Source organism: Agelaius phoeniceus, chromosome 3, assembly GCF_051311805.1.
Source record: "Agelaius phoeniceus isolate bAgePho1 chromosome 3, bAgePho1.hap1, whole genome shotgun sequence".
In the NCBI taxonomy this organism is placed as follows: domain Eukaryota; kingdom Metazoa; phylum Chordata; class Aves; order Passeriformes; family Icteridae; genus Agelaius; species Agelaius phoeniceus.
Window position 1 is genome coordinate 36,252,729 of NC_135267.1, and position 25,827 is coordinate 36,278,555.

At 42.3% G+C, this 25,827-nt stretch overlaps 1 protein-coding gene across 1 annotated transcript; it reads right to left on the minus strand.

Annotated features, from left to right (window-relative positions):
- Nucleotides 1–3,690: 3,690 nt before the first annotated feature.
- YWHAQ (tyrosine 3-monooxygenase/tryptophan 5-monooxygenase activation protein theta) lies at nt 3,691–25,293 on the minus strand. The gene is made up of 6 exons (XM_054629726.2): nt 25,137–25,293; nt 23,748–24,126; nt 8,788–8,911; nt 6,268–6,431; nt 5,806–5,901; nt 3,691–4,760 (listed from the first exon to the last, which is right to left on the minus strand). Exons 2-6 carry the CDS (start codon nt 24,039–24,041, stop codon nt 4,701–4,703), a joined length of 738 nt encoding a protein of 245 aa, XP_054485701.1. The 5' UTR covers nt 24,042–24,126; nt 25,137–25,293; the 3' UTR covers nt 3,691–4,700.
- Between the last annotated feature and the right edge of the window lie 534 nt (nt 25,294–25,827).

Below are 25,827 nucleotides of genomic sequence, written 5' to 3' on the forward strand. Positions count from 1 at the left end.
GTAGTGATCATCTTGCTGTATCTTCTCCCCTCTGGGATCCTACACACCTGGCACCTGGGTGCAGACCATCCCCTGGAGGATTTGCAATGTGCAAGAGAGGAGAGCAATTTGTGCCCTTGAGCATCTCTCCTCCACCATCCAGTGTGCCCAGCCCTCGCCCCAGAGCCTTACAAGAACAGGGTAGAAAGGAAGAGCAATGCAAGACAGCTGGAGTAAAGCAGAACAGAAGAGTAACCAGAAGATCAGAAACACATTTGTAGGGATGGAAGTTTCACAGCAAAGTAGCTTTGAACTTGGCTGCTAAATAATTCAAGCGGGTCTAGCAAAAGCCCTAATTTTATTTCCCACTGAGCATTATTGAAACTGTCCCAGATGGTATAAAACTTGAGGGGAGGGACAAAATGTAGTATCAAAAACTGGGTCAGTTAAACTGGCTATAGCTGCAGTTCCACTGTACACAAAATTCCTTGGTGATTCTCTGGTACTCCTTAAGAAGTTCCTCTTGTTCCTCCCACTGATGAAAGTGTCAACCACCTCTCAAACCACAAACCTTAACAGCAATAGCTGGCATGAGCTTCCACTTGACACAATCCTTACTGAGCACTAATATTTATTTGAAGCATTTTGGAGTACCTACATATTAACAAATATCTATACTTTGAAGTGTCCAAATAAAAATATATTTTTGGGTGCTTATCCTATGTTTGCATAAAACCCTACTGAAGACCCAGTGTATAAAAACTGAAAATTATGTTCTCAAGATCCTGCATTTGAACTGATTAATTCTATTAATAACTTAATTCACCTTTAATGTTAAAGTTCACCAACTACTGAAACCTTTTAAATCATATAGCAAGATCTTGTTCAGACCATTCAGTCTTATCAAATTAGCTCTATAAATGAAGTTTAAGTCACTATACATTGAAACCAAGGAAATTTCACTAACAAAGAAGAAAGGCAGGTTTTGTGTCAGCCTGGATTTTTCAGAAGAGATGGGAGTGGCAAAACCTTGGCCCTGCCATTTTATAATAGCCAAAATATTCTGTTGCCTCCTGGTTCACATTGGCATAATTTGTTCTATTAATAAAAACACAAGTATTTTTTAAACTTCACTGGGCTGATTCACACATCCTGTACTACAGAGGCTTCAGTATCACTTAACACATGCACAAAATCTCTTTGGAAGCCTTGAGTTATGTGAAGAATGCTATGATGTACAGTGTTGTTATTGCTGTTACTGCTGAAACCAAACTCTATCACTCCCTGGCTGTCATACACCAGATTTCCCTGGGAATGCAATTTAAGTAATTCATAGCATAGAAACAAACATCTCTTCTCCCTCTCATTTTCCTCCTTTTTACAGGACTGTAATGACCCTCTTTTATTGTTTCCAACATATTTACAACAGAATGGAAGTACCCAGCATCTGCTCAGCAGCAACACCATGAGCAGCCATATGTGATTTGAAGCCAAGGCTTAAAAAAAGCCCCAGTCTTCTCCCTCCAAACAGATTTTACAAACTGTCCTTTTGCTTCCAAAGCAGAGGGTTTTTACAATGATAATGACCACAACAGGAATGAGGACTTAACTAAGCAAAGAGGTTGGACAACAAATAATATAGTTTGCAATAAAAAAAGCTTATGAGCCACTTCTAATGGCATTTACAGAATCTCTGCTCAGAAATTCTTACACAATATCAATGCACAGATCCTATACTACAAACTGCCTTTAAACTGGTTTGCATATACAGAAATACAAGTTTTAAAATACTTGATGACATAGTTTCAGGCTACACTTTATTGTCAGGTGTCCTCATGACCACATGGCAGAAGACAACAAAGCATTCCTCTAGGAAGCTGGACTCTTTGCAGTGCAGCGGAAAATATCGTGGCAGTAACCCAAAGCTGGTACTAACATTTCACCCTTCCCACTCTGGCATTTTATACAGCTGAAAGCTGGCCAAGCTGTAATTGCTGCAGCTTTCAGCAGCTGTGTCATCTAGCCACACTCACACAAAACAGGGCACTTAGTTCTTGGGACACAAGTCTGGCATTTCAGCTGTACAATGGGAATCTCAGTCTGTATGCCTCCAATAATGTCTGGAATAGATCACAAACTCTGCCCTTTACCTACAAATGATGATTTATTGCCCAGGTTTACCTGGGAGGGAAAGACTCAGCAAAGTAATTTAGGGAATTACAATCCATCCCTTGTATTTGTGGTATTGTCCCATTCCCCTACATGTTTCATTCCCTCTCTCCTCCAAAACAATGCAAATACGTGGCCAAATTTTGGAAGTAACAATGAGAGATACTGCTGTATTCATTATTATTTAAAATTTAAAGCTGATGCTGTAGTGTCAAGACTTTTTTCATGTAAAACACAGATGCAATCAACAAGAGAGTCTAGCATTTGCCCAGCTTGATAAAAATCAGAAAGCACATTTAATAAATTAAGCTAGAATCTAGACACAAAGCCCAGCTGCTGTTCCTGTAAGGAAAACTGACAACTCTCTCAACAAGGTGCAAAAGAAAGGAAACAAGAGAACAGTGTTAGCTGACAATGCAGTGCAAGCCAAGACAGCAGCCAGAAGACAGCAAGGAAAGCAAACCTTGAGCAAAGAAAGCAAAAAACGAGCAGATAAAGCTGACTGCTACATGTAGTACCCAAACACCCTTACTAGAGAATGGCAGCACTTAGGAGCTAAAACCTTTATGAAACAAATAAAGGATCAGTAAGAAACGTGTGGGGAAGGGGAAATTACGAAACCAAAACACCAATTAAGAAGCATATGAGTTTACTATGTAGAGTCCTGCCACACAATACTTTGACAGCAATTCAAAGTGACTGCATGAAGAAAATGGAATTTATACAATTTTTTTAGAGCAATGCATGTCAATTGAAGCACAGAATCTGAACAGTTTTATTGTAGAAACACTCATTGTGCACACAATGAATAAAAACATGGAAGGTGGAAGATATACCACCAGAAGCCTTCAAGGAGTAGTAATATATATCCTTTTTTGCAATGTGATTTCTTGTCCAGCCACAACACTAACAAGAGTTAAATATTTTCAAAAACCCACCAACATGGGAAAGTAAGAGGTAGAGATTTAGGAAAAAAATTCTTAAGGGATCCAGGGGGAAAAGAAAAAAGGAGAGCAACATATTGTTACAAAAAGCCCCAAAAATGAGGGAAAACAGTAACACTAAATGTAGTCTAAGAACAAGAGAAAGCAGATCATGATGTAGCAGCACACAAACTAACATTCTAGAGCACAACAAAGTCCTCTGCATTACTAAAAATGTAGCTGGAACACTGTAATGAAATCCATCAGGAAAAACACAAGGGAACACAGCAGAGAACTCCAATAGATTACAAAAAAAAAATGCATCATTTAGATGAGAATATTTGCAAGCCATGAAAGTGTATCAAGAAATTGGCTATCTTTTCTTAGTTCACTACTAAGGTGAATCCATTTCCTCTAGTAAATTTAGTTATTAAGAAGTCCACATGTCAGATTAACTATGAAAAGTTATCCAGGGTATTTTTTTAAAACAAGTTCCTTTAAAGGCAGACTTTCAAGAAGTATGCAATAAATTTGAGAAAGACATTTCCAGCACAAGATACTTACTTTTTAAGTTCAGCCCTTAAGTTACTATATGGAATTGTTACAAGTCAACAGTAGGTGGTTTATAAAATGTAATTTTATTTAATGTTACTTTGCTGTTACAGAGGGCATAACATTTTCACAAGGCTTTTTTGGGACTACAATCAATGATTAGCAACACACAATAGTGGTCCAAACTCTCTAACAATCACTGGACAAACTTGACACCTTCTCACATGTGCACAAACCTGCATGGAAAAGTACTAAATTTTATACTTGGACATGTGAACTTCAATTGGTTTTCCCATTCCAGTGTATTAAGAAATGACATGCACTTTAGTCTGCCAAAAAGCACTGCCTGTACTCCAGCAGTAACATGCTGCTTCTAATACATAGTAAAGTGAATACCAGAACTACAAAGGCAGGAGTGTAAGTGAACTTTTATTGGGAAGGGATATCAACTTAAACAGCAGCAACTGAAGATTAAGAGAAGCCCCTGTTTTTGAACACACAAGCTTCTGTATTACATGATACGGGAAGCAACTCAATTTGTGGTTTTCCAAACTTTAAATGCTCAACTTGATCTGGCCCAAAACTTCCATATTCCTACTGAAATGAATACACAGTAGCATGTGAAAGTCAATTATGGAAAGGAAACCCTGCAGAATAAGAAGGGAATGTGGAGAATTAAATGCTATGTGGAACACTCTTTAGTTGCAATTAACTACATTTTCATATCTTACTGTAATACAAAACACAGTCAACTGGCAGGAACTGGTTCAGATTTGTTTTTAAATACCAGGTACACTTTAGTCCGCTACATAAGTGTTTGGAAGTTACTCATGTTTATATGAAATGAAGCTATTAATACTTTTCTACAGCAGTAACCGCACACCAGGAAGGCCAGGACAAACACAAATCAAGGAATGGAGTTTTCCCAAAGCTGCAGTGTGAAAAGACTATAAATTGATTTCCATACACATGGATGGGTTTTCTTTGCTATAGGAAATCCAAGTGGAGCTATAAGGAATGGAGACGTGTAAAAAGGTTTTTTGAGAAGGAAAGGGAGAATGACGCCCCACGTGCAGTTTAGTTTTCTGCACCTTCTGCAGCATCACATTCTTCTCCTGCACTGTCTGATGTCCATAACTAGAAAGAAAAGAAGAACAGTGTCAGCTTTCAGAAGTGTAGCTTGAATTCCAAAAAGAGACAACTACTGAGTGTAAGGAAAAGATAATGAATTAGACTTAAGGATGCCCACAGAGTACCAGTGCACTGCACTGCACAGCCCTGGCTGCCAGCACTTGCTGGGGCAGAGGTAACTGGACAGAGCTCCCCACGCAGGGCAGGGCACAAGGAGCTTTTCCCCTCAGGCACAGCAGACACGTTCTCAATGGCTCCAGCTCTCGTGCCTAAGAGTGAGCTCTGCCATAGATCCCAGGCCATTCAACAGCAGCTCCAAGGGCAACTTCCATTTCAAACACAGCAGGCTGAATTCTGCAAGTGTAGATTGCCACTCTGGCTATCGAAGCTAAGCACTTCGCTCTGCTAACAACAGACACTTCTACTGAAGGACTACTGAAAAATAATAAATGTTGTTGTAATTTTAAACACAGTAATTATTCAGATAGGATATTCCCCAAAAAACTGCCATAGTTGCATATTTTAATACAATTTAGTTGTTCCATAAAGCAGTTTCTTAAATGGTTCAACATTATAATAACATACTCAAACAAACTGATTTTATTCTTAGTACACTGAAAATTCAGAGCTTTTGAATGAAAATCACAACAAGTAAAGCAAGCTACACTGGATGCACACGAGGAGAAACTTTGTTTTGAGGTAGTCATCAAAAAAGTTTGAGTAAAATTCCCTGATAGGTCACAGATGACCTTTTTAAATTCCTTGTCCTATCTCATACATTAGGTTGGGCTGAATGCCCCTTCTCCCCTCTACCATAAACACCAGGAAGGATGTGAGCTAACCAGGCTGCTATTCCACATTACACAGCATGAAGTCGGACATCAACTTACACAACATTCAAACTAGGTTATGAAAAGGTATCATAGGCAAACAGCCCAAGTCAGGGCTGTGCTGTGTCTGAGAGGAAAATAAGTGGTTTTTTCCATCACAAATTCAGTCTAAGCAAACACCTGGAGAACAGAACCAGATAATACATAAAAAGGCAACTTACTGTTAGGTTGTCTCTAAGCAACTGCATGATGAGAGTACTGTCTTTGTATGAGTCTTCGTTCAGTGTATCAAGTTCTGCAATTGCCTCATCAAATGCCTGGAATAATTAAATCATCTTTAGCCTTCCTATTAACTGATCATTAAGCAAGCAGAAGCTAAACCTATCAGAAAAGGTAGCTTAAAAAAAAGGCAACATCAGACATTAAATGACCTGCTCTACTTGAAACAAAACCATATTAAAGACATAATAAATTTTCAGCAGCATGGGAAGCTTTTAAGTCACATTGTAAATACAGCCTGCTTGTACCCCTTCAATCCCACTAACAATACGAGCTAGGAAACCAGAAACTTTAAACATGATTATTTCATTCACAAACTCTAGGAAGCAATAATTCGTGCAGTCTTAAACATAAACTCTCTTCTAATTTCCTTGCAGGTATACTGGGAAAAAAAAGTTACTTACTGTCTTTGCCAGTGTGCAGGCAAGCTCAGGATTGTTGAGAATCTCATAATAAAATACAGAGAAGTTAAGAGCTAGACCCAAGCGAATTGGATGTGTTGGCTGCATCTCCTTCTTGCTGATATCAAACGCCTCCTGATAAGCTCCCTGTGAGTTTTCTATTGTTTCTGTAAAAGAATGACAAACAAAGTGGTTTTGGGTTTGTTTAAATTTTTTTAAAGATATTTCTACCTAGATCACTCCATCTGTAGGAGACTCTACAGTGCTGCATGTAAACTGGTTCTTAGGAAAACAGTGCACTTAGTTTAATCAAAGTAACGATTGTACACCCATCTTAAGTACAGCTGGCACACTGACAAAGCACAAGGAGCAAACTAAGCCACTACAAAGGTATTCAAGAGAATAAATATGCAGAACTTGGTAAACACAAGCATCCAAGACTACTTCAGTCTTCAGTGGTCTCTGATACTTTGGGGGTGCGGACAGGGGAAGCATTTGTTCATTACTTTTTCTACAGAACTTGTACTTCATTCCTTTCTCAGGAGGGACAGGTTCATGTGAGTTATGTGTGCAGAGTAAAGAAGGCCCAATTCCTTGAGGACGTTTGGAAGGCATGTACAGTTATGTTCCTGAAAAACTGAAGGTTTGCCTCCAAAATCTGCATGTAGACAGGTCAAGATTAAAAGCCCCAATGTTGTGCCCAGAGTTACTGGGACAAACACCTCAGAGAAAAGAGGTTATCAGGTCAGAGAGTACTTCAGGAGTGCTACCTATAATCTATTCCAGATTTATTTCTGATAGACAACCAAAGGGCCAACAGCTGCCTTAAACATGCTGCAGAATGGAAGAAAAAGAAAGGTCATTGTCAGAGCTCAAAATATTCTGTGAGGGAGCCAGCTAGTACTGGCACTGCTCCAGCAAATGCTGGTAAAAGAACTTGTAAGTAAAATATAGTAAGTATTGAAAAGAGTCAAGACTCAAGTAATGAGTACCAAAGGACTATCCATTTGTTGAGAACAGGTGAAAGAAGGCAAAAGGCTAGCAAATCCTGGAGATAAATTAACTTTTAAGTACATAAAATATATTTGAAGCTGAGAAAATAAACAGATGTTTTGAGGTGGAACATCAGAAAAGCTTAAGGTCTTGAAGTTTGTAAGAAGTTCAGCAGAAAAGTCCGCATGGTGATACACGAACTGTAACTTCAGAGCTAAACCCCAGCAGGATCTGCTAACAAGGCTGTATCCATCAACCTCTCCTGCACTGTATCCCCTATCAGCATGTGTGGCATTTAACTGCAGTCATTTTAGCAAACAGGAGCTGGTATTTCTATGCTTGGACAAGCCCAGATTTGTAGCTGTTGCTTGAGACAAAGTATAAATCACATCATCTTTGCGAAAGCCAAAGGCAAGTTTTTTTCTCTGCTACCCATGGACTTGTTGCTGGCACTTGAATCAAATTAAGGGTTAAGAATTTCTGAATGCAACACATTAATGCAAAGACTTTTACTCCATTCTGTATATTTTCATCTTTCAATGTGAATGCTCCTACAACAGAGGCAGACTAACAAAGCCTTTACTGAAGGGACAACCAGCCCCATCCTCCCACTATGCACTGCCATCGGTTTCAGGCGGCCAAAAAGACAGATCCTGCCACACCCAACCCCAGGGGACACCACAGCATCCACGGGTTCCAGCAGTCCCTCTCCTTCGTGTCACAGCATTACTGCACAACTAATTTTAGTCTGTTATGTAGAAACAGATCACTAGCTTATGCCATTCCAAGAGTTTTTAACATCACAACACTATCTGGGCACCTTGCAAGACAGTTTTAATAATTAATTCAATACATCTGCTCAATACAGAATTAAAATCTTCCCCAGAAGAGGCTCCCGAGGTACTTACAACTACCCATGCACCTGTTCTAATTCCTAGGAAAGGTCTACAGTCTCAAGATGCCCAGTATCAAGTGGCAGTTTACAGGATTTTTCTGCTGAACCCAAAAGGGCAAACTAAAATTCCCATTAAAATCAATCATTTTAGAGTACAGCTCACGCTTTTTTGCTGGAGTATCAACCTAGCAATTTTGTTGCTTCTTTATAAACACAGGTGACTGCAATGAAGTCTGCTTCACAGTGAAATGGTTAAATTTTCAAGACCAACAGGACTCAACCATGGAGTACAAAATGTTACAGAGATTTGTTTACTTGCCCCAACCAACTTAATTTTAGTAAACAATTATAAAAAAGCAACATTAAATATATTATCGTACCTTCACCTACATTGTTTTCCAGAAGATTTGAATAAGCATTATAGAACAACTCTTCAGGAATTTAGGGTAGATGACAGGAACACCAGCTAAAATTCCCTGGCATACTTAAGGCCTGGTCAGATCTTGCTCTCAGTCTGTATGAAAACTGGAGATTTCTGACAAACACAGCTAACTTATGTGAACTTGGAGTCTGTGTATTTCATTTCCTGGCCCCTCACCCACGGACCAGAGCTGGGAAAGACCCAAGGTACTTACGTTTTCTGTCATCACCACAGGCAACCTCAGCAAGGTATCGGAAGTAGTCTCCCTTCATCTTCAGGTAGAATACCTTGCTCTCTGGATTAGTTGCATTAGCTATTAAATATTTGTCCAAGAGCTCCTGAAACCACAACAAAACACACATTGACACATTGCAAACACCACTGCAACTAAGTTCAATCTACTCTCCCAGATTTGAGTTCATCCAGTTTGGATGGACTCAAACGTTTGCTACAAGGCTAAACGGAGTTCTAAGGCACATTTAGAGCTAGAATAGGTGCACACTTATTCCAACAAACTGTGTTGGCACACAACCATTAAGATGAACAGCCAACTGGCCTATCAGACTGCAAGTAACAAGGAAAGGTTTACTGATGTACAGTTTCAGGACCAAATTTAGTTTCGGGATATACACTTCTCATTTCAAAAACGTTGCAAATGAGTAAGCTTTTACTGGAAAAGCCAAAAACGACACAAAGTTTCAAAGCTACTTTTTTTTTCATCAATTCTGTTTATTAGACTTGTGATAAGGAATCTCCAGCCCACCTACCACATGGAGTCAAGGATTCAAACCCATTCAGTCAGCAGCCAACCTCACCAAACTGCACCAGCTCTTCACAAGGCTCTAAAGGAACACCTGGCTGCAGCACAGCAGGGAGGCATCCTCATACCCACCTTGCTATTCCCAGAATGGAAAGAGCAATACAGTGCTCTCCAGCACACCCTGAGCTGCTGCAAACATCACTCCCCTTGTCCACAGCTCCCCTACCTGATACCAGAAGGACAAGGAAAGGTTTGCAAGCCTTCAGCAAGAGAAGGTAAGTCTCTCTCCAAGGCTGCAAGTCATCCTAAGACAAGGGTGAAGAAAGGAGAGAAGAGGTACAGGACTTTCCCCTAGAGAACAGGGTAGCTCAGAGAACTGACAAGCAGCAGAACAGATTCTGGCTGACCTTGCCCCTGAACTCCAGAGATTTTACCCAACTCATTACTACAACCACCCATGTTCTCCAGAGTTGACAAAAGATGCAAGTGAGTTCAGACACACTCAAGGAAACCCTGCAGTACTCAGAAAAATTTCACAGTAGGAATGTAAGTGATAAAGATCTGCATTTACTTATTTGGAAAGTGAACAGGTCAAAAAAGGAGCAGGAAGTTTCCACAAGGCTTGCAGCTGGCTAGTTAAGATTTTTGTTACATGAACATGTATCCAAATACATGAAGCAGCTACAAAGGAAATATTCAAGGAACTGTTAGCTTTCTGCACAAAAATCCTGAGCACTTTAATTGACTACTAAAGCACTATAATCAAAACAAGCTAATTTTAGACACAAACATACTCCCTATGCATACCACCATGCCATTATTACTTCCTTTAATGATCAATAGAAGCAGAGCAGTCCAATTCAAAATGTTTACTCAATCCAAGTCCATTTGAGGTTTTGGCAACTATTTTCAACTGACACTTGTGGAAGGGTACTTCAAATTGGGTCAAAAAAGCATTTTTGCATCCAAACTCTATGTGTCCCATGGATGCAACACTGCAGTGCCCAGACAAGCTGCCTCAGAGATCCCCACCAAGGCAGTAAGGCAACAAGAGCATCATACCTGCCCTTGATACCACCCTAGGGAAAGCAGCAGAAGGTAAGATGATACCAAGCCTGACACACCCTTGCACCTACCAAATCAAAGACAGACGTTTTTGGGAGTTTGTGTAAGGCTATAAAACCACTGCCAAAGCCCAGACACTGGCTATTTGGCAAAGGCATAAGTGAGGAATCTGTGTAACAGTTTAACACAGCCAAGCTTGCAGGGGCTTGAGCAAACATATAGAACAGTACAGCTCACTGGTGTTATGGAAAAAGCAGCAAAACCTTAGGTCTGTTTCAAAAGAAGAGTTAAAAGGTAGTAGGCAGCTGGGTAATACAACATTGGATTAATACTGTTATTGTGCATGAATCACTCCATACTGGAATGAGTTATTCCCACTTGACAAATTTCTGCAAAGAAAAGAACTTCACATTTTGGCTCAATGTTTTCCTGCTACTTTTCTCCTATGACAATGTCCACGTCAGCCATAAAAGTGCAACACTGCACAAACCAGTTTCAGTCTCTGAGACAACAACGTGGTAACCTCAAGTCTAACGTCTGACTTTGATTTTCCAAGAAACTGCCCAGAATGATGAAATGTGACACATAATACACCTGTGGTTTAGAAAGGTTCCTTAAATCCATGATGTTAGAAGAGTAACCACCAGCCTCGAAAAGCCATCCTAGGGTTGGGACTGCATTAAATAGCAGAGATGTGAGCTATCCATGCGCTCAGATGAACTGTGCCACAGTCTAAGGAGCGCTGACCAGACAAGCAGTGAAGATACTATATAGAATTTTAAACCAGGTATTTTGCAAAACTCTATCTTTGAGTCATCTTTCAAATACTGAAATGTAACTTTCAAGATGTTACAACTACATCCACAGGAACAATCAGGCATTTTTCTTTTATGCTTTCCAAAACACAGAAATTTACTGTATACTTAGCCCACAATAAGTATTACACATTTCATTACAAAATTCTGTCTTTGGGGAAGCTCTAGCTCTAGAGCTGATCCGGCTTGGTTATGGCTGAAACACACTTAACCCCTGGCATCTAGTGCACACTAAAGAATGTTTACAGGAAAGCTTTAGCATGGCCAATTTAAGCCAAATCTGAAAGCTACACTCCCTACTCCCCCTGCCCCACCCCCGATGGCATAGGCCACACACTTTTTCTGGGAATATGAAAGGATTTTGCTGTGCCAGCCCTCCACAAGCAAGCAGCACTGTGGGCCTGTGTGTCAGTGCATCCCTAAAATGCTGCCTTCGTTACACACATCTGATAACCAGTGGCTCTGTCCAAACTTCAGAGAAACTTAGAGAAAAAGTGATGCAGAGAATGAGCTGCAGTTTTTCAGACAGCACAGAGTGGGTTATTTCCTAGGCACTTCTCAGGTGGAGAAGCTCAGTAGCCCAGCAGCTCTCACTCCCAGTTCATCTAAAGGGCCTCCTAATCCTTACATAACACAAGTAGGGAAGAGACCTGTGTCTTTTCCTTCAGCTAGGGTGGAACATTCTTCTTCTGGACTTTACATATTCAGTTTTGTTTTTTTAATAGCCTCAAATGGAACAAGATCTCATTTATGAATCATGTAAGTTAGAACAGAATCCAAACAGACTTTGAGTGAAGCTGATTATTTATCAGGCCAGATGTTAATCTTTCAAATCAATAATTTATTTGCTGTACTTCATGAGCCATTCACCTCAGGATTATCTTAACTTCTTGGAAGGCATCTTACCCTCCCTCTCAGAGACAAAATGCTGGTGGGGTAGTGAGAGCAGACAGCACAGTAAGCCAAATTATTTGCTTTACACTGCTGTGAGTCAGTAAGAGCCAGGAAAACTCAATTTCCTGCATCTCTTCTCTCATCTTTCCTCACCTGGACATTTTTACCTTTCCAGCAGAGAGAAATTAGCCAGGAATCCTTATTTTCAACATCAGCTGATATTAAGTAAAATGGCTACAGGCAGGCAAAGCAATGAAGCAGACCACAGAGAGCATCAAAATTTTTGTGATTTTACCTAGGCAGAGACAAGCACTGCAAGAGGCATGATTCTGAGATGAAGTAAGGCAATACAGTAGTAGGCTGCCATCCATGCTCACATCCAGTGAATGTGCCCATCCCTTTTATGTATTAAAATACAGCTGCCACCATCATTTAAGAATTGCAGCTCTTCCCATCACCTTCTAAACCAAGCCTTGAAAAACCAGCCATTATGTGCTCTGCACCACAAAACATGCCTCAGAAGCTGCATGAAAGCCACACAATGTCCAAGCTGCTGATCTGCCCTGATGGGGATGCCTCTCAGAACCAGGAGCAGGAATCAAAGCTCTATCCTCAGACCAGACCCTTTGTGTCCCACTGCAGTTGCATTACAATGGGTTTGCAGTGTGACAGGCTGTGGTTGGCAGCTGCTGCCTCCCCCACACTGCCATATTACGCTCAAGTGGCACGCTGGTCCTCCTAGAGCGTGACAAGATTTCCCACTCCTCTTCTCCTAAGCCTTGCTCATCCATCTCAGTTTATTTCTACCTTCACAGTGTGCAAACACTCTTGTCATCCTAACAGCATCATATTCTCATATATGATATTCTTTTCTCCTCCCATGAAAGGAAGGTTTATTTATCTACTATAGAGATGCCAGCAACAAAGGGCTGAGGCTCCCTGGAACAGGTCTGCAGCTGCGTGAAGAAGCCATGGGGAGCAGGCTGGGGGCCTGGCAGCTAGATACTTCTTCCCCTTTCTCTCTCCATTGGCAAACATATTCCTCTACATGCAAATGAAACTTACATTTCAATTGCCTTTTTGGATCCTTCTCCACTCTACTCTTGCTCTTTCCCAACTAGGTAAGTATCCTCTCAGTCCCCTTTCCCTTCTGTTTAAGTAGGCTCAAGGGTTGAGCACGCGGTACTCACTGACCACTGCAATTAACCTGAGCCAGAAATATTAAGTATATCTGCTCTCATCACTTCCCCATTTTTTCAGCTTTATGAAAAGCAAGCCCTGAAGGAATGTCAGGCATACCTTTACCTGAAGGTATGTCTGACACAGACAATGCAGCTCCCTGAAGACAGAGCTCCTTAATAATCATTTTTGGTGTGTGCATCCAGCCAACCTCTCCTTACAACACACTGGCACACCTCCCCTGCAATTCATGTTCCAGTCCCACTCCACACATGCTTCCTGTTCTGTCTTTTCAGGGCAACACCTCCTTGAAAAAGCTGACATCATAACAGAAAGTCCCACTTTCTCCACACCTAAGCCTATTTTAAAAGGCAAGACTGGTTGAGACATTAAGTTCAACCATAGTGTACACTAAATACTTTCTATACAGTCTAACTACAGGGTAGGTTCAAGTGGCAGAAAAATACCACTTCTATCTGGTCTGTGCTGGTCTCTCTTCCCACATATCTAGCTATAAAAAATCTCAACAGCAAAGATAAATTTGAAAAAAAAGCCTTCTTGAATACCCAACTGACCTTTTAAGTTTCCTTCAGCAGTTGTGCCATTTAGACTTGGGCTTCAGTAAGAGTAGCAAGTACATGAGTGTAAGTCTCCTCATATATTCCAATATCACAAGCTAGTGGACATATTCTTCACACTTAACCATTCAATACCAGAGGATAAACGTGAACCAGGTCAGCTCCAGACATTATCTACTCATCACAACTAGTTTGAGGCCAATTTTCAAAGGACATTAAAGACAGCATGTGCCTAGGTACAGACAGGAGTTCTCAATGTGGTAAACTCAAGTAACCTAAAACATTTACAATGCCACCATCACTCAGATGTCAACACCTATGACATGTTTGGGTCACAACACCAGCACCAAGTTATTTAATGTTATGCTATTAAAAGACAGATCTACGTTGTCATTTGCATTCCTCACTGAGTACAGTTTATCATTAATTTTGTTCCACTAAAAGGAAAAAAGTCAATGTAAAAGCAACCATCAGAAACAGCAATGGTCTCCAAAAGTTTGTCCCATCAGTTAAGCTGCTGCATGGTATTTAGGCAAGGAGTGTGTTGATGCGCTAAACAGCTGGCACACAACTTTCTGAATGAAGTCTATGTTGGATAAAGTTTGATTTTTCAAGTCAGACTGTTTCAGCAATACTCTTGAGCCATAAGCCCACATATCTTACTTCAAGATGTTTAAAATTCCTTATTTCAGCACCATCTCCATCTTCTGTGAATGTAATTTTAAAGGCTATTTTTAAAAGTGAACATCTTAACAGTTTGTGTGAAGTAATTGGCATTTGCAGGTTTTAGTAATTAAAACAATGTCCTTCACCTGGCTTGAACTCATATGACACAAAAAGTATATAGAAAAAACCCCAAAATCTTATAGTAGTAATTTTTTGACAGAGGAACAAACTAGTAAATATCAATATTTATAAAATCAAAGAAATTCTATTCCTCCTCACTGCATAATGAAAAAGTTCAATTATATGGGGGAAAAAAAAGAAAGAAGAAAAAAGAAACCAAGTTGAACTTCTGCTCAGCACCTTTTAGCTGTCCAAGTGTTCTCAGATCTGCCAGCAGAGGAGGTGCTGTCATTCCAGAATGCCACTTTTTCACAGGTTTTACAGGAACTAGACTGAGTTTCTTTCATTGCTGTTTCCTAGATGTTTCTTTGTTTTCTCAACTGACACTGAATGTTCTCTATTTCAAGCTCTAAGTGGTTTTGGGTTGTTTTGTTTATCAAGGAGCACAGCCGCCAGGAGCTCAGATGTTACCTGGGTCACAGCAAGTAACTGATTGCTTAATGTTGTACCAAACACTAATTAGCCAAACCCCACAGAACCAAAAAGTCACATGTGAGTGAAGAAACTGTTTCAAAATAAACCTGTTTTGAGACAAGGTTCCTAAAAATAATACACAAGGCAGAGAGTGCATGTCAACACTTCTAGCAAGTTACCTCACCATCCTGAAACATGGATTCAACATCAGAGTCCCATCTAGATGAGCAGCCTACATCTCACAGGAACACCATGAGTGTATGAGGCTACATGAATTCAGGGCTGCAGTATGCAAAACATTTGAAAAAATTATTCCGTCTCAAGTATTTTTGATGGTCCATTCAGACCCAATATGAAAAAAAAAAGACCTAGAAGCAGCATAGACAGAAATGGTTTCTACCCCAACTGCAGTAAAAAAGCAAAGCTAAAGATGGTGAGGCAGCTCAGACCAACATAATCACCTAATATAACTTAAATGTGAATTTAAACACATCAAATATTCCAAAGTCTCTGACAGCACAGATGATTGGGGTGGGCTCAGACCTTTCAATAAGGCTTCTACTCACAAATGACTGCCTGTTTTAATCGTCTAGCAGAGTAGTATTTAAGACTTCTTGACTATTTTAAGTAAAATCAGTCATTCCAAAGTCCACAGTATGACTCACTGAAACCTAGGTGTTTTTTAACGTTCAGCAGTTGTTTTCTTGACAGGAAAGGGAGAGTCCCCTGCTGCTACAGTAAGATCACTTTACTTTCAACACTGTAATTCAGCGGAACCTTCAGGAGTTCTTCATCCTTCAGGATTCAAGCTCTATGCAACAACTCCTTTTGGGAGAACATTAAGTGATTTTCATACAGACCTCTCCAGACTAACAGTGTTTAAGTTTATGTATTGAGGAAAATATGTGTGTACCTTTCCAGTAATGGCATGGCCTTAAGATGACCTGACAAAGCACTATTGAAAGCAGAGACAAACGTACCTGACATGAAAACAGAGAGGGTGACCTAATTCATCTTTTCCATTTGGTTCCATGTCTTTGTCCATACAGTTGTAAGAACTGGCAGCCAATACCTAGGATTGGCCCTGAATGAAGTATCTGGAATCTCACTTAACAAATGCACTGAAAGCCTGAGCTGCAGCACGTCTGCCCACACTATTCCCACCTGGGGCTGAGATTAATTTAATCTAGAATTTACACTCACTGCTTATACTTCTCCTCAAGTTAGAAAGTTCTGTGGTCCCCAGAGAACTATGTAAGCCAGGAACTAGAAATGTATGGAAATACAAGTTCTCCTTTCTACAGATTTTTCAGACAAGATGAACAATACAGTGAAAGTCAGAGAACTATTTAAGTTTTTATGGAAGACCCTAAAGTTTTCCAGTTTCCCTCCATCAAATGTAGAAATGAGTATTAAAAAAGAAGTCATTCCTCTTTTCAAAAATTATAAATTTTTGATGAATTAATGGCCATACAGCCAAAAGCTTTCAGGAAAAATTCCTTGGTATCTGACATTTATCTCAGATTGATTCTAACATTCTTCCATGACTGCGTTTCACATAGTTCTAATTCCTCAAAATATTTCCAAGTGCTCTTCTCCTCTTAGCAAACACACATTTTAGACACCAAATCCTTCCCTTCAGAATCCTGGCCATCTAAAAGCTTCTTTCAGCATCCACTCATGACATTGTATAATATGACAGAATCAAACAAAAAAGTCTAAATTTTCATTTAAAAACACTTTATGCTCTGCAGCTACAGAAGCCTAAAGGTAAGACTGAATGACTGGCCAAGGTATAGCTAGACTAACAGCACTCAAGAGGGACAGCAGCACACAGGAGTTATGTGGTCTTAGGTACATCGCCCTTTCACAAAGGGCAATTTTGACTTGCTTTAGGTCTCATCTCTCTTTGGGAGCTCTTGATCAGAGACTTGGGATCACTGTAACTCAAAAGGGTAACACAACAGATGCACTTTCTTCCCATTGCATAGTGTAGCTTGGAAGAGCCTTTTGCATCATCCAACTTTATCTTGAAGGAAACCCAGCAATGTATTATTTTACTCAGTCTATTGGGACTGTGATTGGGACCGTGCCAGTAATTTGTTATTCCCCAAATGAGACAACCTACAACAACTTCCTGAAGAAGTTTTGTCCAGGAATGATGTGGCTGTCAGGCAGGTAAGAGTATATATAGTGTATTTAGAAAAGCTATTATTAAAGCAAATGCAAATTCTTCTGTTTTCAGAGCTGAACACTACTCATATATCAGGCTACTTCAGTGAATGGATCATATAAATTAAAGGAGAGAATAAAGAGCAATAGAGCAAATAATAAATCCTTATCAATATTAGAAACTGGTAAATGAAACCCTTGATTACTTAACAAATTTAGAGACAGGTACAAGCAAAATCATAGCTAATTCAGGACTTCCAGTTCTTAGATCTTGACACCTGATGTTTTGGTGGGTGCACAAACTACAAGATGTGAAACTCAGCACTCAAATTGTTTTGGTGCCTCTCCTATGTGCACAGCTCACACAAACTGGGCACTGTTATATATTCAGATATAGAGGATGGGTTAGCAAATGACAAGCTTACAAATCCTCAGTATGCACAGCTGAAGTGTTCTCATGTTGGTTCCAGCTTCCTGGGATGCAGAAAGGATGAGGAGGAACTTCTATATCCCTCCAATAAACTTGGTGGAGCTATACTGAGCATCACAAATGCAGTGCTCAAGAATAGTTATTACTTACCTTACCTTTGTGACAAAATTGGCTTCAAGTTTATTGGCAGTAAGAAAGCACCTGGCCCCTCAGTCTGAAAGGCCAAGAGCATAAAGCTAAATATCAAAACATTGATTAATGAAACATGCACCTTCACCTACCAAAGTATACCCATGCACTTTTACCAGCCCTTCCTCTGCTGTTTTCTTTGCTACCTTCCTCTGAAAATCAGGCATCCCCCCACTGCTGAAACCAGAATACCAAGTTACAGTGCCTGTACAGAAACTGTACAATCTACTCCTTTAATACTGTACTAAACAACCCCAAATGGCATAATGTCAAAGAAATCAAGTGTAATAACCTTCAAACTCAAGTGTGTTCTTTTCCCATCAAGCTCTCTCTCTCTCTTAAATACAGCCTGCTGTGTTTTTCTTCAGAAAGGCACCTCATCACATTAGTATCCAAGGTAGTAGAAGTGCCTGTGAGACAACTGTCTAGCAGGTAAGCCTGACTGTGATTTACAAAATCTGTTAAAAGCTTCACTGCATTAGCAGAAAAACAGAATTTTTGGTTTTGTTTTCCAGTTTGACCTAGTGAGCACATCCTACTTTCTCAAGGCCACCAAAGCCATAAATGTCCTCCAAGAAATTAAGTAATTCTAGACAGCATTCAGCTGTAAGGGGAGGGGGCAGCAAGCAATGACTGCATGGGATGGAGGCTGCAGCTCCAGCAGAATTCCTTGAACTATTCTCAGCTGGACTCTTGAACAGTTACAGTCTGTTCAAGAACCTCAGTGCACTCTAGGCTTTGTTCCTGCAAGAATCAGACCCTTTTCAGAAATGATTAAGTTTCCTTTGCACAAGAGTGAGGATTCCAGCAGCAGATCCTATTGAAAGATCACAGAGAAGGTAAGAGAAGGTAAAACTATGAATAAGTTCAGATCTAAGTTTCAAGCATATTACACAAAAAAAAAAAATTAAACTATTAAGTTCCACAATTCTTACCACAAATGTGTTGATGGTTGCTAGAGGTTGTGCTAAGAACACAAAGGAAAAATCATCTCTCTCTCTCTCCACAAATTACTTTTCACAAAAAAATATTTTTTATTCCAAACTATTCATTCAATTCACATTCACTCCACAATTCTGGACTTACCAAGAAGTAACATTCCCAACCTAACTTTTATGAAGTAGCCTTTCCCTTTATTCAGTCACTTAAGAATAGCAGCTCCTTTAACTTAAAAAAGGTTAAAAGTGTACTTGCAACACTGTCCCCAACCACAAGTAGGACAACTAACTCAAGTCCAAATGTAATATTAAGTGATTAGCATGCCTGACCTTCAAAATAAAACTGCATCCTACACAGTTTCCTGTATCAAAAGACTATATGTAATATCCTTTTATTTATGGGTTTCACCTCTATACCACATACATTTCTGTACAAACTCTCTTCCCTGACAATAGCAACACAGAGACAAAGAATTCACAAGATATGAAACTTTGGCAATTGTTTAGACAGCATCATGAAGCTGATACCTACTGAATATGGCAAATTTCTCCATGTGCAAAAAAACCCACAAAGATTTCACTTTTCTGTAGGCCAAAAGTAACAGTAGGGAAGAAATAGGGCTATGGTCAAAGTTATTCATCAAGACATCAGATATTTTAGCTGATATGAGGAATCTATTTGCTACTGCATGAAAATGCCAACTTCACTTTCAATGATCTCTGAACTTGTGCTGTTGAAACAAACTGCTCTAAACATTACCTTCTAGCATGGAGATTTTTGTTCTACTCATTTTAAGTGACAAACTTTAGAACTAGATCTACAAAATGGATAATAATCAGAAGTGGACAGATTTTTTTACTCATTTTCATTCGCTTTTATTGTTTCTTAAGTATGTGAAGCAGCAGCAAGAACACTGCAACCTCGGGGAGGAGGGAGGGAGGGAGGAAGGAAGGAAAGGGGAGCTGGCAAGAGCAACGCACCAATACATGCTTTCAACAATTAACAGTAAAATCTCAGAAGATCAAAGCATCCCACCAGCCTTAAGACAGTAAAAATACAGACATTGCACACCTATAGCTCAAAACTATTTCATTGCAGGCACTGCCACAGGGTGGCAAAAAGAACCAACAGCACAAGTAATGTGACCGCTCCGTCATTTCTCAGAGTTCACAATGCCATCGCTCATTTCTAGAGAAACAAGCCATCGTGGGCCTGACACAATACAATGTAAAAACGTTTACAGAGGACACTGTGAAAAGTGATGTTGAGAAACAACTTAAAAGCCTCAGGTATGTAACTTTTCTACACAAAATTTTTAAAGAATATTTAAAAAACACTTTAACACTTCAGCTAGAGACAGGCGAAGTAACAATCAAGACACAGTTGTTTTCAAGCCCTAATGACTTTGCATATTCATCAAAATTTAAACTGTGGGCAAATAGTTACCAAATCTTATCTCTATTACTCCACGAAGAGCTCCAACACATCAGGACCTAGAAACTGAACACATGCAAACAGGCACAAAACCCCTCAAGCTGTAAGTGGAGAGTGCTTCCAGGCAAGGGCTGCTGTCTTTCCTGCCTTCACATTACTGCTCTCTAAAGAACAAAGGAGCCTGAATGCAACACAAGTTATAGCCATGGCAAAACGACCAAGGCTCTCAGAAAACCCACCAGTTTAATCTACCTTCCCAGAAAGGTTCCAATTCAGAAGTTAACTTTTTAAAAAAACTATTGTCACTGAACAGTGGAGTGTGCATAAAATTAAGCAGCTCTTATACTGTGTGTTCCATCTTCAAAGTTCCCCACATCATTTCACTAATTATAGGAAAGTTGCTGCTGCATCCACCCCTTCTACATTATCTAGTACCTGTCTTGAAATCACTCAAGTCAAGAGAAAGCAACATGAACTTTGTGCTCAGAATATATGAATCAACGTAGTGTAACTTTATCTTGAAAAAAATTAAGTTGCTAACCTGTTTTAGTCAAGGAGAAGTGAGTTTCACGAACAGTTATAACTATGAGTCATAAGGGATGATTCAACATTAACTCTCTACATTACCAAAGAATTAGTCAATCAATACAGAGAGTTCAGCAAAACTCCTGTGTACCTTTCAAATAAAACATTTATGCGAGTTGTTTGACAGCCATACCATTTCTCTATTAAAGAGCTACTCTCATCTGAAAGACCAGTCATAAAATTAACAGCTAAAAAGCATTCAGATCATGTCTACTTGTAAGGTAGGCAGTTAAAGAATGTCAGTTAAATAATCAGTAAAAGCTTTATTTTTATGCATATACCTATATACAGATATCTCAATGTAATTCTGAATATTTGTATTCTAGTGGTGATTAAATTTAAGTTCTTTATCAAACCATGACCTGAAACAATGCCTACTTAACTGGCTTGGGGCATTTTTTTTCAGGAAAAAAAGTAATTACAGATTCCATGTTCATGCCATTTTAATAAAAAAAATAGCAGCATTTTTAATGCTAGCACAAGTACTTATACATGAAGATTTAGAAATATGCCACACCAGCAGTTAAAAAAAAAACCTTTGAAAAAACTGTTAGTAGTATGACTAACAGCAGTCACACTCCACCCAACACACCCACCCTTGCTAAATCCAAATACTCCAGATGACAAGCAACCTTTCCATACTATTTGCCAGCAGTTGTTACAGTTTAGCTGCCTTCCTAGAATTAAAAAAAGCATCTCTGAGATTCAGCTGAAGAGATCTGAAAAAGCCACAAGCTGTTACCATAGTACTAGTACAGAAAAAATTATCATTCAAAGGAGGAGCCAAACCCATGGTGTGGCTCAGCTTTAGGAAACCCATCCTTTGTAACGCCTGCTCCTCCTGAATTCCAACCTCTCATATGCTGACTCATGGATCATGAGGAGTGGTAGATGGAGAGGAAAGGGAGGGAATCAGAAGAGAACAGAACTGCACATGGCCCTCAAAGGGAGAATAAAAAAAGGAAGGCTTGCAGTAGATAGCCGACACCTCCTCCTACCAAAGGAAGGCACATCTTTGCAGCAGGTCAGGACAGGACAGGAAAAGCATGCTCAGCTGCGGGTTTTGGTCTTCACTACTTCCTGCAGCCTTGCAGGCCGGAAGGAGAGAGCTGCCAACAGGCCATTGAACAGAGAATGACTAGAGTGCATTGAACAAATCATCTAGCACAGGAAGAGCTTGCTTTCCCTACACTGGAGGTCTGTGCTAGCATGGCTACCAGAATAGCTGCTGGCCACCATCAGATGGGGTGCAATAACTTCAGCAGAGACACTGTGTGAAGGGGTTCACGCCTCTCCCTATGGAAACACGAGTTCCTTGTCAAAATGGTACAACCAGTATGAGATTTTATGCATCACCTTCTCCAAGGCACTAGATTTGGTTAAAGGACAAGGGGAGATTAAGAAATCTGAAAAGTGAGCCTTACATGGAGGTCCTAAGAAATTAGTTCTGAAGCGGGGCACTGAGTAGAGAAAGAAGAGTGACACAAATGCTGGCCCTTCATCACACAGGGTTCTAGTGAAACTTTTGCCACAGGAAGCAGGAATCCTACAGAAGTCCCATCATTTTCACAAAGGTGAAAGTTTCAGAATTTCAATACACCTGTAACTGGAGAAACAATTTTGCTCTTGTGGAAGGCATGGGCACTTAATTGGTAAGGAATTAACTAAAAGCTAATAAATACGAAAATTATTTTCAAGACAACTCACTTTGATTTAGAAAGAAAGAACAAACCTAGGTGGCAGCATACAAGGAAGCATACAGGTATTTTCAGCACAATCCAAAGAAGCATTCCCTTATACGTGAGTCAGAACACTTAATCAAGAAGAAAAAATCAGTTACTTCCAGACTAGTTACCTTTAAAGTCACATCTCCTAAACAAATCTAGAATAAATTTACCTCAAAATTGTCTATTTCTTTATAGACTTGCTTCCTCTTGGTCTCACATTAGCAATACTAGACACAAAAAAAAAAGGTAACTAAGAGGAGCAAATCAACCACTGAAGATGATCTGCCACAGAATTACTACTGCATTATGCACATGCAGTTTCTTGTAGATACAATTCCCTGGTCATGTAGAACTGGGTCCAGCAGCCTCCTCACTGCTGACACACAACTCTTGAGCTCCCACTACAGTTTTCCTATCAATATCATCTGGAATTCTGCTGCTTCCACAGAAATGTACTTCTGGGTTTAATGCATGCTTAGGGTGTCATTCCAGTCTTTACACCTTAGCTTTACATTGCTCCATAATTACTGCAAACTCATCTCAAAGATACCCTGAAAAGTCAGCTTGTATCTAACAAAGACTATTTCTACATGTCTCTTTCCCCCCTTCAATACAGATGTTTAAGTTTGTAAAGTCAAATTTATAACATTCCTCAGAATGTCTCTTGAAGATCCCTTTAGAGTATTCTTCTTCGTGAGGAAGTAAACAAAATGCACACATTGTTTCAATGTTTGTAGCAAGTTATTAGCTGATCTGAATAAAAGGGTTTTCACATTTCCAGCTTATCTTACAAATAGGCTTACTAACCACAGCAGAAAGGCTAAATTCTCTGTATCTCTGCAACTACCTGGTGAAATACTGCATATAGATCACTCCACCCAAAAATGTACCTCACAGACACCCAAAACCGAGTATCTCAAATGCCTCGACACACATAGGGCCAAAAACATAGTGCAGCTGATCCTCCTCATCACGGTGACCCATGTAAGGTTGTAGAAGTTATGGTACTGACCTCACCTACTCCAGCACAACACTGCATGATATGCCCCAACCGAGTTCCCAATGCTTCCCCCAGTACGGCAGCACACTTAAATAGTGCATTTCTTTACCTTAAACGAAATATAGAAAAAACAAAGTCCCCACTTACCAGCACCGTGGTGCAGATGGACCTGAGCTCAGACTCCACCTTCTCCCGATAGTCCTTGATAAGCTGCATCTTCTTGTCACTGGTGTCTGTCTTCTGCTCGATGCTGGAGATGACCCTCCAGGCCGAGCGCCGCCCCCCCACCACGTTCTTGTAGGCCACGGAGAGCAGGTTGCGCTCCTCGTTGGACAGCTCGGCGCCTTGCTCCGTTACTGCCTTCATGCAGGTGGCCATGTCATCGTAGCGCTCGGCCTGCTCAGCCAGCTTGGCTTTCTGGATCAACTCGGTCTTATCCATGGTGGCTGGCAGTGGGACAAGAGCAGTGCAGTAGCAGAAGAAGCTGGAGATGTCACACTATCAACACGAGAATGCACCTCAAAACCTGACAGAAAGAAGACAGCAACCATGATGCCAGGACAAACACCACCGAACACGATCCTACAGCACCCACTGCAACCCAGCAAAAAACGAGAATTACTGTGAGCCTTGCCTTCCCTTCCCCATCTCCAACTTCTCTTCCAGGAGAGGCGGACTGCAACATCCTGCCCTTCCACGCAAGGCTACGGGGACTCGTCCCAAGGGTCCACCCCTCGGGAAACCACGACCTAGAAACCCAGGCGGAGAAGTCACACTCAGTCGGTGCTATCCAAGGGACGGCAGCCAGCCGCCAAGCAGTGGAAATAGCTGCTTTTCCATCAGAAAAAAAGTCATCACCCCGCTTTTCCTTCGTGCCCTACGTGAGCATATGCCCTCTAACAGGGACTGTGGAATGATGCCTGGTTACCACCCTGCCTAGGGCCCTCGCCCAAATCCCTGCCCTCGTGTGCTAGCAGCCCTGCGGGCGAGCGCCGGAGGCAGGCGGGCATGAATGCCGGGACTGGCGGGAAAAAATACATAATAAAAGCAGCAAGACGAGCTCGGCGCCGGCAAACGCAGCAGGGGTTAAACCCCTCCAGGACCCGCCTCCCTGGGGGCGAGCGAGGCCGGGGCCGCGAGGCCGGGGAGGGGGCCCCGGGCGCTTCCCCTCCCCGCGGCGGGGCGCGGCGGACCCAGGCCTCCCGTCTGCCCCGGCGGCCGCCGATCCGGACTTCGGCGCGGCGGGGGCCCCGCGCTGCCGGCGGGGAGCGCGGCGGCTCCCGGTACACGGCAGCGGGTGCGGTCTCGGGCTCAGCGGCCGCGTCTCCTGGGACGGCGGGGGGCGGCCGACAGAGTCCCCGTGGCGACGGGGCGGGAAGAGGAAGCGGCAGCGGGTGCGAAATGGCGGCGCTGGATGCACCTCCCGCTCCCCGGGGCTGCCGAGCTCTCCACGCCGCGATCACAAAATGGAGGACGCGGCGGGAGGAGGCAGCGGAGCGGGGCCCATCCCGCCGCCGGCCGCGGCCCCGCGCTCACCTGGGTCCGCCGGGCTGTGGGGCCGGGCCGCACCCGGTCGGTGCCGCGCTCGGGGCTGTGGCGGAGAGAAAGAGCCGCTCCCGTCTCGGCCGAGCCAGCGCTGAAGGGCGTTGGCGCGCGCACCGACCCGCTGCGCGGCCCGCGCCCACGCGGCCAATAGCGGCCCGGCCTGCGCGCCCGGCTCCGCCCCCCCGCGCACCACCCACCAATCGGAGAGGAGCGCGCCGCCGCGGGGGCGAGCGCGGGCAGGGCGCGAGCTCGGCTGGGCCCGTGGGCTGCGGCTGGGGCCACGGGGTTTCCTCCAATGAGATCCAGGGTGGGGTGACGTCACTGTCGCCATGGTGACGCCGCTACAACCCCCCCCCCCCACCCCGCCCTCGCCTCTTCCCCCCCCCCCCCCGCCCGGCGCCCGGGACCGGGAAGGGGACCGGGCACCGGGAATGGGGGATGGAGGGGAGGGGATGGTGGGAGCGGGGCCCGGGGCTCCCTGTGGAAGGGCCCGGCCGAGGCGGTGCCCGTGCCGGCAGCGGGGCGGGAGCGGGGGGGCGAGGCGGTGCCCGGGCCCGCAGCACGGCGGCTGTTGTTCCGCCCGCGGGCGGCCGCGCCCTCGGGTCGGTGCTCCCCGCAGCGCCGGCGGGCGGGAGCTCCCGCAGGAGCGGGCGGCGAGCCCGGCCCTGCCCGGGCGGCCCTG

Bases quoted from the DNA above. Each gene is read 5' to 3' on its own strand.
- YWHAQ (XM_054629726.2), bottom strand. From the start codon at position 24,041: ATGGATAAGACCGAGTTGATCCAGAAAGCCAAGCTGGCTGAGCAGGCC. The intron at 8,912-23,747 runs GTAAGTGGGGAC...TTGTGGTTTCAG, and splicing joins CCATCTGCACCACGGTGCTG to GAGCTCTTGGACAAATATTT. The intron at 5,902-6,267 runs GTAAGTAACTTT...TAATTATTCCAG, and splicing joins CCTGCACACTGGCAAAGACA to GCATTTGATGAGGCAATTGC.